General features: G+C 41.8%; 1 protein-coding gene and 1 long non-coding RNA gene across 4 annotated transcripts in view; one reads left to right on the top strand and one right to left on the bottom strand.

Moving 5' to 3' along the window:
• Window positions 1-4,888, top strand: part of LOC127588961 (uncharacterized) — a 33,866-nt gene extending 28,978 nt beyond the window's left edge. Inside the window, exon 3 of the long non-coding RNA XR_007959240.1 lies at window positions 4,779-4,888. This is a non-coding gene — a long non-coding RNA (uncharacterized LOC127588961). The remainder of the gene's footprint in view (window positions 1-4,778) is intronic.
• specc1 (sperm antigen with calponin homology and coiled-coil domains 1) overlaps window positions 1-21,119 on the bottom strand; it is a 48,668-nt gene extending 27,549 nt beyond the window's left edge. Inside the window, exons 1-3 of one of the 3 annotated variants that reach the window (XM_052047816.1) lie at window positions 21,033-21,119; window positions 9,539-9,729; window positions 9,337-9,472 (exon numbers count right to left, since the gene is read on the bottom strand). In XM_052047816.1, the coding sequence (XP_051903776.1) occupies window positions 9,337-9,472; window positions 9,539-9,706 (304 nt within the window). In that variant the 5' untranslated portion in view covers window positions 9,707-9,729; window positions 21,033-21,119. Of the gene's footprint in view, window positions 1-3,687; window positions 4,131-9,336; window positions 9,473-9,538; window positions 9,730-11,057; window positions 11,916-21,032 lie in introns of those variants that run through there. The other 2 variants (XM_052047815.1, XM_052047817.1) reach the window with 2 other exon arrangements.
• Between the last annotated feature and the right edge of the window lie 9 nt (window positions 21,120-21,128).

The raw sequence follows: 21,128 nt of genomic DNA, 5'->3' as shown, positions 1-21,128 counted from the left end.
AAGAGCGGCTGGTTTGTTTATGGTGCCAACTAAACTTAATGGAAAGTACAAATGAGACAACTTCCTCAGTGCGAGGGCAATCGCAGTTTGGTCAAAGTTGCTTCCTCTTGAACGTGAGCCTCCCCACTCAACTCATTGGAAATGATCCAAAAACGTGTCCATTGGAAACATTCTCTCTTTTGTGCCAGTGTGTCAAAACAAATCCAATTCTTTACTGAAAGTAAAACAAATGCAAGGGTTACTATTACAGTGTCATCTCATTATAGTTTCGTATTGTCTTGAGACACCAATCATAAATTTGTCAAGAGGAGGTTAACGGAAATGTCAAAATGGAAAACATTTTAGGACTTCTGGGCAGAGGATAAACGTCAGCGTACATCTGGTGGGGAGGAGACACCAAATGTAGATTCAAAATAAAACGATGCCTTCCCACAGAACTCAACCAAGTGGATGGCAGGTAGAATTGATCACCCTTGCACATGAATTGAACATTCATGTCTCGTTTAAGAACATGCTTGACTTCTTGATGAAACTCCTTTCAGCTTGTCATTATTTTTTTAAGCTATTACTTATGTCATTGTACAATTTGGAACATGCTTGTGATTGGGTCATAGTCGAGAGTGATTCCTAATGAGCACACTAAATAGAGAATATTGATTGATAGGCAAATGCGCATTTGGAATAAACTAGAAATGCTCTCAACCTGACACCAACTCTATTGGTTGCGACCTGGATCTATGATTCCGAAAAAAATATTTTATAGGCCCATAATCATTCTCGGGCGGACCGGTGAGACGGTGGTTAGTGCGTCGACCTCACAGTGCAGAGGCCCTGGGTTCAATCCCAGCTCCGGCCTTCCTGTGTGGAGTTTGCATGTTCTCCCCGGGCCTGCATGGCTTTTCTCCGGGTACTCCGGTTTCCTCCCACATTCGAAAAACGTACATGGCAGGCTAATTGAACACTCTAAATTGTCCCTAAGTGTGGGTGTGAGCGTGGATGGATGTTCGTCTCGGTGTGCCCTGTGATTGGCTGACAACCAGTTCAGGGTGTCCCCCTCCTATTGCCCGAAGACAGCTGGAATGGGCTCCAGTACCCGCCGCCACCCTTGTGAGAATAAGCGGATCGGAAAATAAATGAATGAATGATCAGTGTCTGCCTTAAAAAAATTGAATGGCACGGTCACACTTTTGTAACTTCTAAAATAATCTGATATAAATTACGTTAGAATTGTGTGGATGTCAAATTTCTAATAGACATTTAATACATATTGGGAGCCCATATCGTAAAACCATCTGAGAATAGAAAAATAACCGCTCACCACTGCTAAATGTGGTATGGTAAGCGGACCCCCCCAATGAAAAAAACAGAACACCCCAAAAAACAATGACATTCCAATGACAACATGATAACATTCTTTACTCCCCAACTTTGGAAAGAAAGCAGCATACTTTGAAATATCGCAGCTCCTATTAAAGCATCCCAATCACTTGTGTCGAGAAACCACAGATGTGCGAAATTTCCATTTTTGACCATGAGAAAGCTCAGGACAATCCGATTGACCTCACAAGACAAATATGTTTGAACGTTTTTCCTCAGCTCACATGGCTACAAGAGACAGAATAACAGCCCTGAAAATAGACGCGTGATGTTATTGGACTATAATTTGGTGTCGATTCATCAGCAGCTGACAGCATGTGGACCACAGTCGACTGTATAGTCTGGGCCACGGTGTTGGTAATCTCGCGGGGAGACAGAAAGGCTCGGTGTTGCCGCAGTCATTGTCGACTGGATGTGATAATGACAGTCTTAACGTTGCAGAAGATAACTCAGCCTTTCACTTGACAAAAGAGCAACGTCCACCATATTTGAATACATTTCTTCTCCTCTCGCAACTGTTATACACTATACCTGCGGGTTCCAGCTGCCAAATATCAGATTTGGTCATGGATCTTCAACACAAACCTTAAGTAGAGATCAATAGAGAAGCGATGGATGGCTTCAGGTCTGTTCCAGATATTTGGTTTTTGTCTGCGCATACTTATACTGGTTAGAGGTACAGTCAAACCTTGGTTTTCCAACGTCTTTGTTATCGACCAAATCGGATTTCGACCAAGAAAATTTGCGATTTTTACGCCTCAGATTACGACCGAAAACCGGTTTTCGACCAAACTGAGCAAACCCGAATACGCCACTCGACTCCTCTCGGCTTCCTTACACGAGGAAGACTCTTTTGAGCAGATGTGTATGTTGTGATTTTCACAAATCTGACAGTTATATATTTTTTTGTCATTTCTGCATAGTGTATTAGCCCCTAATCATGGGCTAATAAAATAGTTTCGGAATTTCGAACAAATTGCTTTTCGAACAGCCTTCTGGAACGGATTATGGTTGAAAACCGAGGTATGACCATATAACCAACGTAAAAACCAGAGAGCAACCTATGGGGGGAGAGGAGTGAGTAAATTTGAAGCTGTCAGTCAGCCACCGCACAAACTTTGGCCCGTATCATTTTATATGCCCAGAATAAGAAACTACTGCTGTCATAAATTATAGGTGTCAAAAAAGTTGACTAAGGAAAACAGCAGCCTCTGCCAACAAAATGTTTTTGAGAGCTGTCAAGAAAGGCTCTGAAACAACAGTTTGTCACGTCAGCAACAACCTCCCAGAGGCAGGACCGAAGTTCATCAGCATGGACCAAAGAGATGTCGTGCTGGAGGATGCAAACCACGGATTAGCAAAAACGGTGCGAAGCTACGTTGAAATACATAATAATGTTGTACCCCTAAAAACTGTGAGGAAGGAAGAAAAATAAAATACTACAACAAGCAAGCTCATGATTAAGTGGCACCCAACAATATTCAAATGATCAACAATAATAATTTCCAAGAATCAGTCTTGGTTGTTGTTGTTGCATATTCCAATCAAACCATGATGTTTTGTACATGGTACTCATTTAGACAAGCAATACTAGCTGGCTTTGCACCATTTGTGTTCAATGTGCTTGAACAAACGCCGCCTTTCACCACGAGCATTTGTTTCTCATCTTCAAGAAATGCAGTACAAAACAAATTGGTAAAGCTCGAGCCACTGCTGTTCATGCAAATATTGCGCATTTTTGCACTACTACTACAGAGCAATGCTATATTTGATCAGGATTTGTGTTTTGTTTGACATTTGTCCACAGCAAGACAATGGGGGGGGGGGGGGGGTGTTACATGACATTTTGAGCCCATTTACACTTGCGATGAGCTTTACTGAAATGGATATCTGGCCCGGGCACATTCTGCTCAGGACGGCGAAGAGATGTGGGAGTGCTGAATCTAGCTCCTGTAGCAGCTTCTCTTAGGCTGACTGGCAGACCAAGCGGGTACTCCTTCTTCTGCCCTACTTCCAATAACTACACAGAGGTGCACAAACGGACCTATCGTAACTGAACGCAGCTACGAAAATGGGCAACGTGTCATCGTGCTTGATGTCAAAAGAAAAGCTTACAAACCATTCATGGCTTCAGTAGCTCCGGGGCATTTCTACCATTACTCATCAGTCAGAACTTGTCTTTCAGACATGCAGTAACACATGACGCACAAGTTCGTCGGCCTACGATCATCAAGTCGAGTCGTCTACGTGGAACCAAACAAATTATCTACACGAAGGTGTGTCGGACAAAAGGTACACCTAAAGCCAGACCTGTGTTGGTTTCCTCCTGTCTTCCCGCTTGGTTCCCCATGTTGGTCCGATCTGCGACTCCCACACTCGGCGCAGTGAGGATAAATCCAACAATTTGTAGCTGCGGGGGAGTGATGTATGCGTGTGTGGGGTGGCGTCAGCGTGGTCGCATTTGTTCAGCATCCACAATCCAGCCGGCACTCGGTCACAGTGGAGAACAGTAGAGAAGAAATATCAAATTCTTCCAATTCTTCTTCTTCCCCCCGCTACGGATCTTCTTTTGATGCGATCCTTTCCCGGGACTGTGTGAGCGTGTTTGTGTGAATGCGCATGTGTTGCTGAGGCAGACTACGTGTCCTGACAGCGGGTGGCTTCCACTGTGTGTCAAAAGCGCGAGAGCGTGCAGATCCTCCACAAGGGTGACAGCATGCCTATGCTGGCAGGCGGGTATGCAGGCAGCATCATATGCACATCATTATTGCTGCGATAACAACTGGATCGGGAGGTGTGGCTTCTCATACTCTCATACAAACACTCTCTTTCTCTCTTTCTCACACACACACGCACACACGCACAATTACGCGGCACCTCCTACTAGAACAAACGATGGTAACCATTCCTCACGCTTCTCGGTACTTAACTCATTCCCCCACATTCTGTCTGCCGAGTTAAGCAGCCATGTGAGGACCCACTCGGGGAAAGCTGGAGGGTTGTATAACTTCATATTTCCTTGTATAATAACCTCTTTTTGGAACCAAATTTTCTGTGGCGGGATTATCAAAAGATGATGAACAACAGATGCTATTATTAGACAAAAGATCACAGTGGCCACTCGAACCGCAGCAGATTGTTATAAATAATCACGAAATAACTGGAGCAGTTGTCTCAGTCAGTAATACAGCAAATGTAAGTTTTAAGTGGAATTGTTATTTTTGGTTCATGCGGATTAGATTTCTGAAATACTGCAGTGGCTCTTGGTCTTTTCCCGCCCACGTCCATTTCGACAGTCAACCTCAGTACTGCTTCCAAGCGTCTTCATCGGTCTTCTGCGTGTTACATAAAGTCTGATTTCCATCTGCCTCTCTTAATATACTGCTTTCGCCTCCATTTAGATCAGCACATCCACCTTGGTCAACAAACCTATCCCTAATCCTGCTAAGAATGTTCTCCTCACCGCAGGAACCCCATCTCTGCTGGCACAACAGGCCTCTGTCAAAATGTGGTAAGACATTCCCAATCTGTCATGCCTATCTATAGACTGGAGGGTCACAAGTGTTGCAAGTGTCCTGAAGACAAGTCACAAAATTCCAGCAGTGACAATGTGTCTGCAAGTATGCCAGTGTTTACGCATTCCATTTGTAATAATCCCTTTTGAACCTGTGTATGTATAATAAACAGGTTGAGAGTATCATTCGTGCGCGTTTTGGGGAAAGTAATAGTGGAGAAATAAATGAAAGTTCATTTTCTGGTTATATTTGTACAATATAGCAAGGACAACCACCCACTATCTTTAATTAATACCCTTTTTTAGTGCTTGTGTCAGTGTGTGTCGATCATGGATGAGTGCGTATGCAGCCTGAGTCATCCCAGTGGACTGAGGCGTGTGTGATTAATTCATCCGGCAGAGATATGAGGGCCTCGAGAACCATATTGACAGGGACCATGTCTGGTATCTCAGAATTAGTTAATACAAGCCAAATATACTCCAGGTCAATAAAATTCCTAACTCACGTCACTCGGGCTGATTATATCTCGTTTTGTCTTTAGTTTTATTGCAATTTAAACACACACGAACTGATCGGGTCCCCAAAAAGATGTTTTGGGTTGAATATGTTCTCATTCAAGTACTGTATATGCAGGGAATGCGAGGACATGTAGCTCAAAAGAAATCATACGGAGTCAATATAAATGTATCAATGTGTTTTGGTCAAAATATTGAAATGTGACGGTTAATTTCAGGTGATCGGTGGACAGGACAGACATGTTACAGTTACTCTTTCTTGCGTCTATAAATGACTATGCGCAGTATAAAAAAATGTGATCGTGCAATGTTCAAAAAGGTGCAAGTTATCAGTCAACCAGATTATATGGGCTGAATCAAAACTAACTCACGGCAGACAAACAATTTCACAAAATTTAAGCTTGACTCAGGAATGACTGATGCACATGAAAGAAGAAAATGTAGATTCAAATGGTTTTCAATGTACTGGATATTTGTACCCTCACAAGGTTTGTTCTTTATAGAGTGGGACAGTCTGTGTCCTTGCACTCTCCACAGGGACTCCTCCTCCGATGAAAGCTTGACTGAATTATTGATGAGGCATTTTAAATAAGTCATCAGAAACCGATTGTCTGACAGCATGGTAGAATTGGTAAAGTGCCAGATCTGGATCCATTAACAAAAATAACAGATTGGAAATCCTGCTGTGGGCCAGGTTAATCTTATTCACATTTGTGGTGTTAACCTCATCTTCAGGCATAGGATTCTGGCTGTTGAAATCAAATAGGATCCGGGAATAATTGTTGAATGAAATATTTTCGTAGAGATTATCTTGGTGTATCGTATTGGCCTGAATATAAGACAGTGTGTTTTGTATTGAAATAAGACTTATATTCGGGGTCTAGACATTATACCCATTCACGACGCTAGATGGCGCCAGATCTCATTAAAGCGAATGCTGAACTTGACTCCCCAGGCCAAAGCAAACCCCGTCACGAAGAATAAAAATAAAAATAGCGGTAGCACGAAGAAGAAAAATAAAAAAATATCTGGAATAAAGAAAACAGAAGAAAATGATAGAAGAGATAACTGAAAATGGAGAAACGTAGTGACAATCTGGAGAAAAGTGGGTCGAAGATTGGCCAAGTTAACCGGCAGCTGAGGAGAAGTTATGATGTAATTTACATTTCAAAAACCAGAAGCCATTCAATTACGAATGTGATTGCACTTTAGTTTACATATTTAAATCTTCAGATATTAAGATTTTAATGAGGCAAAAGAACATGCTTTTTCTCTCAAATACCTGTATATTCTTATAATCAATCATTTGTTTCAGATGTACTGTAATTATTTTCTGTATAAAAATGAATTTGGTGTTCAAGAAGTCTTTTGTCAAATTTGAGACTTGAAAAAGAGGGGGTCGTCTTATAATCAGGGCCGTCTTATATTCGAGCCAATACGCTAGTTAGACAAACATAAGACTTCACCTTGAGCACGGGCAATGTCAAGGCCAAGTCCAAATCAATACTCACTGTCCACCTCCAAAATCAATCGATCCAATTAAATGAATGCTAAGAAACGAGTGCTATAATGACACATAAACATAACAACTAAACACTCATTTTCTGTCTTAATAATCTTTTAAAGTGTGTGTAAAGTTTGGAGCTTTAGTGCATGTTTGGACTATGACATGTGACTTCTCTCACACACACACACACTTAAAATAGGCATACTTACATGGAAAATACATGTTATAGTTCTTTTCTGCCACATACTATTAAAAAAAGCATTAAAAATAATATATAGGTGAGTGGAAATACAAATGCAACCTGTTATTTTGCTTCTAGTGGAATCCTAAATTAGCATCGAAAGAAAACAGCACCTCATTTCTAACAGAACACAATTCTGCCGAAGAGCAGCAACAACAACATTCCTTTACACAACCAATAAGATTTTCTTCATGACAAAGAATTATTCAGTGAGATTCATTTCCTTGATGATGACTGCTTACCCGAAATTGGTTCACAAAACTAGGCCAATGTGAGTATACGAGTCGTGATGAATTTATAATGCACACTCCTCGCTTCAGTAAGAAAATAGCAATGCAAAATAACATTTTCATAATTAGCAATAATTCAGTGCCCCCCCCCCCCCCGCTCCAGAAATGCAAACCCTACTTAACCGTGGTTTTACATCTCGTTTGAAGTCTCAACCAAATTATATTTACCTCAGAAAACCAGCCCCAAGAGGAAGAACTGCACTGCATCTTAGAATCCACTTTGTGGATGAATCACTAAAAGCAAAGTCAGAATCAAGGACGGTGTTCCGAATTATTGCTGTCAAGTATAATAATGAGCATTTTCTATCTTCATATGAAAACTATAAATTAAAATGGAATCTTTTCAACCTGCCCTGTGTAAAATAATCATAATAATAATAATAATGCTCGGCCCGAAACCTACCAGCAAGCCGCCTTTGAATGACTCAAACAAACAAAAAAGAAAGTTTTGGAGTGGCTCATGTACACTAAATCTGAACTTAAATCCAACTCAGATCGGGTGGTGTGACACAGTTTTGGGTTGAAAACTCTCCAATAATACTGGGATAAAACAATTCTCCGAAGAAGAGGGGGCTATAATTCCTCCAAATCGATGTGAAAGACTCATCACCAGTTATCGCAAATTCATTTATTTCGGCTGAAATTATTTTACACTGTGGACCAGATGGTTTTGGATTATTTCCCCCCTTAACCCTGGAGAACCCACGGGTCTGATTTGGTACCCGTAAATCCCAAAGGGTCAAATTTGGCCCGAATCCTAAATTAGGATTAAAGCATTGAATATTTGAAATATATAATAGTCATTTAATGTATGATTCATCATTTTCCAAAGAAGAAAAGTGTGCTTGGGTTTAAAGATAAAGTTGCAATTTAGAAACTGTATTTTATTCTAACTTGTTTTTGCGAGATATTAAAATGTGTGTGGTGATCTGAAAACTTAAGCATGCAAATGTACGTCATGTGCCTTAAAGTAAATAGTTAAAATAAAAGGTGTTGTGTTTCAGCAAAAGGCAACAACGAACAGACAGTAATTCCTTTTGAAAAATAGACATATTTTTTGCGTATTTGTAATGAAAAACATCACCCGCTCAAACATCCAAGTAAATGTCAGAGGAGCAGAATGAATGTTTCCAGTCTCTCTATTTTGGAATAAATAAATCCTCTGAGAACCAAAACATTGCACCACACTGCAGCCAACCATGAAAAATGTCATGCGCTGAAAATGGAGAGCGCTTGCTCTGAATGCTCAGAATTAGTGAGTATGGCCCTCTGGTGGCTGAAATGGGAAACTACAGTATCCCACAAGAGTACACAAGACTTTTTGTCCATCCATTGAATATAAGAACCGCTTTATCCTCACTAGGGTCGCGGGTGTACTGGAGCCTACCCCAGCTGACTCCAGATAGTCGATGAGGTACACTCTGAACTGGTTGTCAGACGATCCCAGGGCACACATACACAAACAACCTCAATTCCCCCTCACAATCACACCAATGGATCATTTAAAGTGATCAATTAACCTACTGTGCATGTTTTTGGAACAATGGAGGTTCAATATATCCTTTTAGAGGGCAGTAATGTCAAAATGACACCTCCCTACAACGTTAAGTAGTCAGCGTACAGCTTGCACAATGTGCACATACCGTCCCCTCACAATAACTCAACACGCAGTCATTGAAGGTCTACACTGCCTTCACAGTAGTCCCATGAAAAAACAAACACGTACCGGTCATCAAATATGTGAGTGGGTGGAATCACTTTTTTTAAGGCACTGTATGATGAACACAAACCCTAACGAGGAACGTTGAAAACACACAGACAAAAATTACATAACTGCATAACGCTGGGGCTTTTCAGAATTATTGAAAATTTGATGACATGTCTGGCTCACCAGCGAGAGAACGGTGGCGGGCCTCGGGAAGATCCGAGATGGCTCCGGTGGTCACAGTCTTCTTCATGCGCAAGCCGGAGGCAGCAGCTCCCAGTGCAGGCTTTGTCAGAGCATCATCACTGTTGGCTCGTTTAAGCTGAAAACAGAACCGCTGTTAGTACCAGTAACATGAGTGAGTAACAAGTTTAGTTTTGGGCTTCACCCTGCTGAGTCGCTGGTCCGAGGCTAGCGTGTTGGACGATCTGGAAGTCCTCATTCCTGTGGAGGTGGTGGTGGAGCATGAAGTAGAGGGAGCTAAAGAAGCCTGCTTCGCCCGCTCCTGGAATCCCGCCTTGGGCAGCCCCAACTTGGTGGCACCCGTTTTCATCATGACTGTCTTATAGTTGGCTACACCTGAGGGGTGGGGGGGGGGGGGGATAATTTGAATGTCTATAAAGGGTAAAATGAAGGCATTCCTGTCAATCCTTTAAAATAGTTATCCTGAAGCAATGCAAATAGATAATTTACTCGTAATTTTCAAATTGGGGTCCTCATACCTCATAACTTGCAGTCCGCAGAAAAATTATTTTAAAATAGTGTATTACTCCAAATCAGCATCAATCAGTGCAGCAATCAAACCACAGTAAACTGAATAAATAAAGTATCTACTCAAGAACAAAAAATTACTCCTCCCTTCTTTAGCTATGGGCCAGTTAAAAATGTTTGTGATGCATCACGTGAATCTGACATTGCTGCAGGCATGTGGCCTTTCCCACACTGTTCTCATATAGATTGTACGGGTGGGGCAAGGCTAGCTACATTTGCAAAATATTTGCGGCTTAGAAGCAGATATCACAGGTTAAAAGTTCCCAACATGTCAATAGGTCTCTGCTTTTCCAAGGTGCAAATAGGCACCGTGTCTTCGGCAAGGCTCAGCACGACTGACTGTCCTTTCTTTTCATATGGAGAACAAAGTTCAAATGATTTTTGGCTCCTGTTTAAGGCTGCATGTCGCTTTTTAGAAAAATGGTTCCTAGAGGGAACAACGAGAGCTACTTTGTTAATGAACTGCACTTTTGTGAAGTCTCTTGGCATCCATGCCGTTAGTGGAAGCGGTGCTTTCAGTTAGCAACAATGGATAAATACTCAATTGAATCAAAATGAATTTGGTCAGGTTGCTTGATGTTCAAAAGGTCATGAATGTTGGGTTTGAAAGCGGAAAAAAAGAAGCATTTGGACCACCACGTGGGTAGATATATTTATCTGGCATTGGGAGAATGTCCCTGGAAAAAACTGCTACGCTGTAAGTGGCGCCTGAACAAAAGGTTGAAGAATCACTTCTTCTATCAAATCTGACTGCGATTGGCTGGCAACCGATTCAGGGTGTCCCCGGCCTACTGCCCGAAGACAGATGGGATAGGCTCCAGCACCGCCCACGACGCTAGTGAGGATCAAGCGGTTCGGAAAATGACAGAATGAATGAATCAAATCTGAAGTTTGAGCCTTTGTCCTTTGTGTGGCAGTATAGAGCTAAACAGCAAGACACTGTGATATCATTTTAGCATCAACTTGCCTGTTCCTGCAAATACTACACAGATAAAACTGAAAAGCAGCAATGTATTTCCTTTCGAATAATAGGCAACACATTTGCTTCCTCAGAGCAAATGCAAAAAACATTAGCAAAACAAAGAAAAAAAATCATGCAAGAATAGCCAGAGGGTAGAAACTTAAGTCAATAATACCCTGTTTGAAGTTCCAACAAAATCCTCCCCGTGTCGGACAATAATAAGCTTCACCTGACAGGTACGCTTGCGAGCGACATTTACACAAGCGGCATTTTAGGAACTACAGTGAGTTGGCTGCCAGAGTCGCTCTATTTTCCTACTCCAACAGGATGTGGTCACAGGCTGTGACAGAGAGAGGTTTGCCTTCAGCGTCTACAAATGAACGATAGCCAGCTGGCGAAATCAGAAGTGGGATATAGAAGGAAAGTTGGGAGTGCACTTAACAGAGGAGACGTATGGTTCATAGTTGTTTACAGCCATAGGGATGATGGCTGTCATTGATCAGGGCAGCAGTAACTTGATCGTTCCTGTGAGGAAATCCTGCCGTCTGCCATTTAAGGACAGCCCGCATACGCGTAAATGCATTTGTATACTTGAGTAGGCCGATTGGATGACTTTTTCCCTCTTCAGATTGAAACAATGTTTTGTAGCACTGTAAGATGGCGCCTGACTACTCACCTTCTACTACTTTCAGAGCTAGCACTTTTTTTTTTACATATAAATTGTTTTTATTTCAAATGATCACTTTGACAACATTCCTAGTTTATCATAATGGCCCATCACTTGTAAGCTATTTTTAGAACAGACTTGCGGGCCACTCATGTGGTCCTTACGGCCTGCCAGGTGCCCGCTGGCACCATGTTGGTGACCTCTGCTGTTAACCCTTTCATCCTCACCTCTGAGCGACACTAGGATCAGAATTAGTATGTTTTTGAGTGAAGTCTTCGCAGGAAGACAAACTAGTCATCCTTCAAGGGGACTTGAACCAAGAATAATTTCTTCTCTGAACTATTTTCAACTACATGCGTAATTTGACTGGAATGTGGTCACCGTGGGGCGGCCCGGTAGTCCAGTGGTTAGCACATCGGCTTCACAGTGCAGAGGTACCGGGTTCGATTCGAGCTCCGGCCTCCCTGTGTGGAGTTTGCATGTTCTCCCCGGGCCTCCGTGGGTTTTCTCTGGGTGCTCCGGTTTCATTCCATCCATTTTCCGAACCGCTTGATCCTCCTTAGGGTCGCGGGGGGTGCTGGAGCCTATCCCAGCCGTCTTCGGGCAATAGGCGGAGGAAACCCTGAATCAGTTGCCAGCCAATCGCAGGGCACACAGAGACGAACAACCATCCACGCCCACACTCACACCTCGGGACAATTTAGAGAGTACAATCAGCCTGCCATGCATGTTTTTGGGTCTGAACCATGCCCTTCCTACAACCTTCTGTGTCAATATAAGGCCAACTCCTCTGGAGCCAAAATTGTGTCCCACTTACTTTGCGGTGGCCTAGTTAAGAACCCAGATGTCTCGGAGACAACCTGGGATGAGCCAAGAACTCCGCTTTAGTATTAGAAAACGATCGCTGTGAGGTTTCCTCATGGGATCAATATATTATTCTAGATATACGGTATAAATTCAAGGTATACCTGGTACAACACCATGGACCATGATCATTGTTTCTTAACACCACCACAAAACCCAACATATTTATGACACCCAGTATGAACAAGGCTTGTAAAAAAAAGTTAATGCAAATTTGCTCTTTTGACTGCAGCGATATGTACTGTCCTATAACCTATGCTACGCTGCCTCAAAATGAGGCTAAGTAGCTGCTCCTGAACTGAAACGCTACGATAGGAAGCGTCAAGGGTCAGCGAGAGCACTTATCTCCTTGGGTGTGGATCGAACAATCTTCCACATCTGATCTTGAGGAGTGTGGATTGTTTGCAGACAGGACAGGGCGGTGTATTGTACTCGCAGAAGGAAGCTCATACATTCATATACTGGCTAATAGATTTAAATACACGAGGTGGTTGACTTGCTGACAGGATGTTTCACCCCCTGACATTTAAGCTCTGCTCTCATATATTTTTACAGTATCTTCCATTCTGATAGTTCTTAGCACACAACAGCTTTTTGTATGAACGGAAGCTATATTCCCACAGAAGTATGGAAATGCCGGAAATCCAGGTGAAATCCCACGGAAACGGTTGTGTTGACATAAAAAAAAACAAAAACCACAGAGTGCTCTTGCTGTGAGGCTGACGGAGCTGTAAAATGATGACTCATGTTCAGCCTGCATCGTCACAGTCTTCTCTTCATACATGCTCATCTTCCCTGCCTGACCCAATTGATCGTGGGATAACGTTCAACCGGGCAGACATAACTGAACAAATGTGACATAAGCATCAGACAGTAATGTTTTCACAGCCATTGTAGAATAATGGAAAAACGACGACTACTCCTGCTCGGTGACTCATCTGAGAACGCCGTTCTGCCTCAAATTTGTACAGCGCACTCTGCGCCAGACAGACGTGAGAAACCTGGCAGAAATAGGGCTTGCACGTTTGCAACTTATATCAAATAACTTGAAGCTCTTTCCAATTTTCCTATTACAATATAACACCTGCCAATAGCACGCTAACGACAGTGATGAGAATCCCACGATAATGACCACGATGATTTTCAAAAAGTATTTCGCCACAAACTGAACTAGCCAGATCATTTTCTAGGACTATTTCTTCCTCTGCATACTGGAGCCTCAAAACTCAAAACATAAGTAAGGAAAAGGAAGTACACTTTGTGTTGCGCCATACCCAGACACAACAGTTTGCATGACTTCGAGATGAGCATATGATATACATCTCTTAACAAATGTAGTATATTTGATTTACAATTCCTTCGCCAATGTTCCTTAATGTGAGCGTAGGTCACTTTTTTACGCTCTTCCATTGCGGTGTGATTAAGATCCCACATCTGATGGTATGCTAAAGCTCTAGCATGTGGGTGGAATGCAAACTGTTTTTTGGCGAGGAATGAAACGGCCCGTAGATTGTGGCGAGAAGCTAAAAAAATGCTCTGACCACACCCCTACTCCACGGCACAAATGGTTCACAACAGAGCTACGTTAACACACCCCACACACTTGGAAAAAACAACTCGGTATTCACTCAAAAGAAATTAATAGGCCCGACTGCTGCTGCTGATCCAAAGGACATGTTGGCCGATAGACTGTTGGCTACAGTGAGTGAAATCCAGATACTTTGTCAAACCCTTTTGCTCCTCAATTCAAAGCCATCTCCCTGCGGGGCTGCAGCGCTACCAGGTTGTTTTAAATATTTCTCAAATATTGACCCATGAGTCAAGTATTCCAAAGTATATAGGAAGAGGAGTCTTGCCAAAAGTGCGGTTGTCTGGAAAAAAATTGAGTAAAACTATTGTTTTTGATTTCCATATGGACCCCTTCCCCCCACTCGATAGTCGTGTTCGTTTTTTTTTTTTTTTTTTTTTTGCTACACCCCTAATAGGAATATGTTTCCATAACATTCAATCTTTCCATATATTTTATATATTCCATGTAAGTGGAATGGGTCAATCAAGCCATTTGACCGATTGGTCAAATAGGTGCTGCTGCATTACTGATGCCAGAGGCAGAGAGGATTGGCAGGACTATTCCCAAGAATCCTGGGAAGAAAAAAATATCATAAGCACTGCTGTCCAAGTCCTTTTCACTTGATCACCCTATAAAATTAAAAAAGGGGAAAAAAAGAGCTTTCTCACATTCCCCACATGGGGTGTAAACACCATGCATGCAGAATGGTGGTGATTCAGCTGAGTGGGTGGGTGGCTTTTCAGTTCTGCTTTTCCATGGCAATTGCACCTAAAAACCACATTTTCCACAACTATACACATAATAGCAACACTGTGGTCACAGAGTAAAGATGCTGACACATTCTATGTCAGTTTCTGAGTTTCAGTGAGCAAAACAACTCTCTCGTGTTGTGGCCCACTTTCGCACAGACGATCCTCCTGTGATGCAAACGTTAATACCAACTCGTTCTAACAATTCACAATGACAATACCATAAAAGTTGGGAGCCAACATTATTTGTTACAACAACAGAACATCCAAAAATGAGATCAAATTCTGGCACGTGAGTACTTTAAAGACTGCACCGGTTTTAATACAACACTGCCATAGTATTTTAAATGCATGCTTTAAGTATGAATAGTGTCTGACCCCTTCAGCATTTGTATAGCAGCAGGTCTCGGGAGGTGGTCTTCTCAGAGTCATGAGCTCAGCTAAAATGAGAGTAGAAGAATGTGTTATAAACCTGGTTGTGCGAGACGCTCTCTATTTGCCCTCTGTGTTCCTCCTAAGTCTGGTGAGTGATGCGCAACCGGACGCAAAACTCTTCCAAAATAATCAACGAGGAAGTTGAAGAATGCATGGAAAGTTGAGAGCACGCAAAGATTAACCTGCCAATAATTTTAGTGCAGCGACAAGTGATTTGGACTGAGAGCTGTTCGCACTGGCTCGAATCGACTCGAGGCCTTTCTCACTGGAGTATTTGTGCCCTTTTCCACTTCCATGTGGGCTCTCTCTGGGTTCTCCAGCTTCCTCCCACAGACCTACATAATTCAGATGGTTGCTTGTCTCTGCATGTGTGCATGGCGACAAACCTCAGTTGCACTCTGCTTCTCATTCACGGCGGCTCTTCTGCAGTATTGGATGAATTCACGGAGTATCGTAACAGTGCTCGTCAAGTATGCGTGTGGGTTTTTTTTTTCCAGGTGGAGACATTATTTTCTTAGTTAACACAAAAACCTTACAGATCAGTTTACAATTGCATTTAGTATCTAGCACATACCAACATAACACCTTCTATAAACAAGCATCAATCAAAATTAATTTGTCGGTGATCTATTCTTCATTTCAAGTTTAGTAGTTAGCGTAATACTGCAAATAAGAGAAACTGAGTAGCATTCACAGTAAATGGCTAATGCAGCGGCGTAGCTACGTGATGGCCGGCCTCCCGCCCCTCCCCCAGAGAATTTGAAATTGAGAGTTTTGTTTCATTGTGATTTTTCGATCTGACTTGAATGAATGGGCCAACCGCGGTATGCAAAACGGTGTCGACCTTGAGTGACAATCAGTCACTCTGTTTGGCTGTTAGCTAGCAAACCAGTGCATGACACAGAACAGAACTATGAAATAGTGCTCGAAAGCAAAGAAATGGATAATAAAATGGCCTTATCTCGAAAATGAAGCTCAGCAACCCCAACTGTAAAATCTCAACATTCATTATTTGGTTAATTCTGCGATTGCCTGGCAACCGGTTCAGGGTGTCCCCTGCTTACTGCCCAAAGAAAGCTGGGATAGGCTGCAGCACCCCCCGCGACCATTGTGAGGATAAAGTGGATCGGCAAATGGATGGATGGATGTTTGTTTGGTTAATGCATGGGATTAATTCAATTCATACTTAGCCAAACACATGCTTCAATGATCCTTGCTATGCAGTATGATGCATGCTTAATCGTATGCCTCGCACTAACCGATGTATTAGACCAGTGGTTCCTTGACCTTGTTAGAGTTACCGAATCCAGCCAGTTCATATGCACATTCACGGAACCCTTCTTTAGTGAAAAATAAAATTTTTTTTTTTTTTTACAAATTCAAGACACAAAAAAACACACATTTATTAAAAACAGAAAAGTAAATACAATGACATGGCCTAAGTATGTATATATACAGTACATAATATATATATAATTTTTTTTTTCATTGTACAATGTACGATCACGACAGTCAGACGTTGACCACTGAGCGAACTAAATTTCCCGCAGCACCGATTGGACAAGCAATGTAACGTGATCATCCGCAACCAGTGATGGCCAAACGGGTGTGTCATAACTCATTGACATGTTGAGTCGGGTGTGTCTTAACCTCCATGGCAGAGGCTCCGTCGAACCCCTGAGATCGATTCACCGAACCCCTAGGGTTTGATCGAACCTAGCTCAAGAACCACTTTATGAGACTAATCACATCAGCAGTCATATTCATGCAAGCAGTTACTAAAATTCTAATGTAAAGCTCTAGAGGCTGTGTTTCAAATTTATTCTAGCCGGGCTCCCCAGAGGCCGTGGCTTCCTGCTCCGATGGTGTTAAACTTGGAGTCTGATAAACAGCCTCAACCACATTGCAGAAACTTCAGCTGCTTTCCTGTGCGTGTTTGGAGTGAGTGGGCGGATTCCATAGAAACACTTGCACAGCATCCATGAAAAAAAAAAAAAGCTTGGTGACTTTCCACAATGGAGCATCGTAATGCACGGGTCAGGCCAAGGAGAGTTCCACTCCAGCTTTTTGCGAGCAGAACACTTCAAAAATGCCCTCTTCCATTTCCATTTGATCTCTACCTCTCAAATATTTCCGATTTTTTTTCTCTACCGGTGCTCACATTACACTACAACTTGCTTGTCCTGTTTACCGAGAAGAGACAACAGAATAATATCAAAGCATCTGTCACTATTAAGACATTCATACTCCGTATATTCAGGCAAGTGCAAGTGCAAAAACAAGACATGTTGGTTTCACATCAAATGTGGCCCTGATGATCCATTTAAGAATCAACATTCCTTGGACCATGCTTGTCAAGTATGTTTTATGTTGTTGTTGTTTTGCAGGTGGGGAAATGATTGTCTCCCAGTTAATCCAAACATCTGGCAGATGGGAAAAATACAGATTGACAGTTTGACCTACAGGCTATTGTAAAATCTTGGAAATGGTCCCCCCAAGATTTTCCAAATGATTGAATACTGCATTTGAATGCAAGTAGTCATTCTTTCTCCTTCTGTTCCATCTTCTCTCAACTCAACTCTACTGTATTTATAGAGCACTTTCAAACAGCCGTTGCTGCATACAAAGTGCTGGTCTTTTTCTAAATTAAAACTTTCTCCAATTTAATGAAAGGAATTTAAATTCAGTAGCTTGCCACCAAAGGTGGCTTTCCGGCGTCCTGGCAATTCTGTCATCACATTCACTGCTTTGCCTAAAAGTGAGTCACTGTCCCCACTGAAGAAAATATTTCAGATGAAATTATTAATGTTGTTATATAACTAAAGTACTGTATCAACATTCACAGTGGCGCTATTGTTAAAGTCACTGCTATCCATTTCTGTATTTGCTTTTGCTCAAGGGCAGGGCCATAACAAGTCAGTGTATATGATTTATTACATCATCCTCCTACCACATTTCATAATAGCCAGCCTTCCATCCTCTGTACCACATCACAAGGTCACATCATCGCTGCATGTAGATGAAGGACTCGAGCACCACAGCGACTAGTTCTCTACTCGGTCCCTTCCTGTGCTGTTAAAATTTTCCCATGGAGGAGTCGAAGACATTCACTGAGGAGGAATCTTGAATTCCTTGAGGATCAGACGATCATATTCAATTCCTGCCACGGTGAACAGTTTTCCAGACCACTCGGCATTGTATTATGCCACATAACTGTATGTGCAACTCAACGTGGGTGCTTCCCAGATAGCCCATATGCTATAAATAGGAAGCAAATGACAGGAACTGCCTGGGTAATGATTCAAACAGAGGATGAGAGGAGCCAAAGGAAAAAAAATAATACAGAGGCTCACGTCTCCAGTTTCCACAAGGACACGCCGAGTCTAGTGCAATATGTTTCGACACACAATTATCAAATAAAGACGAATGTGGCAGTATTGTACATGTAACGTGAAAATAATCACCTCGAACATTGACAGAAGTAGCTTTATGACACACGCAATACGGTCCCATCGTGTTAATATTGGTTTCTCTTCAATGTGTTTTGTCCCAAAAAGCAGACGTCCGACTATTTGCACTTCTGGTGTGGTTAACCATAAAGGCGGGAGAAGAGTCTCTATTTAGCTCTAAACAATGATTACATTGACCACACTGTAATACTTGGTGCATATACTGTGTGTGTGTGTGTGTGTGTATATATATATATATATATATATATATATATATATATATATATATATATATATATATATATATATAATATATATTTTTTTTCCCCCTCGGATATTTTCAAAAGTAGCAAGAGATAATTGAAAGCTCTCATTTGTTGCCCAGTTGGGTTCCTCAAAATACGCCTGCAGGATACATTCCATGCCAAGCCTCCTCCTCAAACACAACAGTGGAATATAAACTCACTCAGAATTAGTGAACAGGTTCCAAACAGTCTCTTCACAATTTAAAACATTTATCGCAAATGCAATTGATGAGATCAGATTGTTTTGCGTGTACTTTTTCTTTTTTTTTTTAAGCGTATTTGGTACTGTTCAATAAACCCATAAAAAATGGGTACTCCTCAAGAAAAGGCACAGTGTGTGTTGTAGTTTATTGAAACAATATCACATATGCTCCATAATAACGTCCACAGATTTGGCAATTCTTTTGATACTGTAATCACATTGTTGAATTGCACAGAGACTGTAAGGACACCGCGACCATTACTGTACTCCATTTATGCCAGTTTGTCATGAAAATTCACACAATCCATAATAATTCACGTCAGGTAGTAGCAAAAGAGACGTTTTAAGACAAAAAGTACAGCTTTCCACCCATTCACAGCATGCGGTACTAAATTGCCGGAGACACACCTCTGTGGTCATGCCAAATGAGTTGCTGAGTGAAAGAAAATTTGCCTTTAAAAACGTGAACAGCAAGCATTCACTGACAAAGCACATTAAACCCAACACTGCCTTAATTTAGAAGCTTCTCTAGTAAAAAACACAAACAGTTGGATCGCCACATTAACAAGAAAAGACACTATAAAGTGTGACAGGAATTTAAACGCTAGTAGTTTGCATCTAGAGCAGAGATGGGCAAATGGCAGCCTGTGGGCGGCATGCAACCAGAATTTGAGTACCCCTTGATTAATCTGCCCTGAGGCCCCCCCCCCCCAAAATATATATAAATATAATTTAGAAACCCCCAAAACTCAAGGAGCGCTGATAAACATTCAATATATGTTTTCCACAAAAAGCAGGAGGTAAATGGGGAACAGACATCCTGGAAAAAAGGGGAAAAAATATTGAAACAAATTCACCCCCCACCCCACCCCCCGGCAAAAAGTGCTGATTTGCGTATGCCGAACTGCAAATAGGCGACTGTAGTTTTAAGTTGTAATATCATCATTCACCAATAGATGGCAGAAATGGCTTAGTTGCACTTTCACTGGATTACTGCTTATTCACTTATTACTGCCCGATACATGAGTTGGCCTATCATTCCTAATCTTTTTTTTTCTTCCACATTTGGAATAATAAGGGCAAACAGTCATAACATTAAACTTCGGACTGACTTGATTTTTGCACTTTGCTGTTCATCAGTAATGTGCCTTCCTTGAATAGTAATTTGTATGCAAGAGAAACCTTTGTACTGGGAAAAAATAATCTGAAAAAAAAAATCACAGTATTTGGTTATTTTGTACTTTGTTGTTTGTTAGAAACCATTTGTTGATGGGTTGGGATAGTGGATCGTTTATACATGCACTATAAAGTGTATCAGCAAAAAAAAAAAAAGAAATTTATTAAAAGCACATATTTTGCACATATACACTTATTGTGCCCATATCTAAAATAGTATTTTTGTTGTTACTGATCATTTGAATCAGGTGTCTTGCAACAGGGGGAGTTGGAAAAACATGCAGGAGAGCGGCACTCCAGGGCCTGAATTTGAAACCTATGATCTAAAACATGTCCCCAGGCTCAGTAAAGCTTGTGAAACAAGTGAATTAGAGCACCGTAGTGTCAATCAAGTCAAATGTGTCCCATAAGGTCAATATAAAGATTCCGTTCTAACAGCCATTCGGTTACGCATTGGCACAAGTGGACATCAAGAGCGTTTCCCGTCATTGGCGTCTGCTTGCCTTATGCCATTGAAATATTATATTTCCATAAATCGAACATGCACGTCTCCGGTTACGAGCCATCTGTCATTCGAGTTAAATTAACGTCGCTGCAGCTTTACCGTTCTCAATTGCCCCATCACACACGGAAGGCAAAGTTAAAACAATTTGACACAAGAAAAGCGATAGATTATCGTGTAATCCAAGGACATGAAAGAGAGACACAAGATTGTGTTATCTGCTCTACTCACCTGTTCTGCCGTACAGAGGTGCTGCTGCTGTTGTCCGAGCAGGATGCGGCCGCCGCGACTGCCTGGACTCACCAAGTAGCAGCTGGCCGCCGGATA

This window comes from Hippocampus zosterae, chromosome 16, assembly GCF_025434085.1.
Source record: "Hippocampus zosterae strain Florida chromosome 16, ASM2543408v3, whole genome shotgun sequence".
Classification (NCBI taxonomy): Eukaryota; Metazoa; Chordata; class Actinopteri; order Syngnathiformes; family Syngnathidae; genus Hippocampus; species Hippocampus zosterae.
Note: the sequence above shows the minus strand (reverse complement) of the source record. Positions and strands in the feature narration are given on the sequence as shown.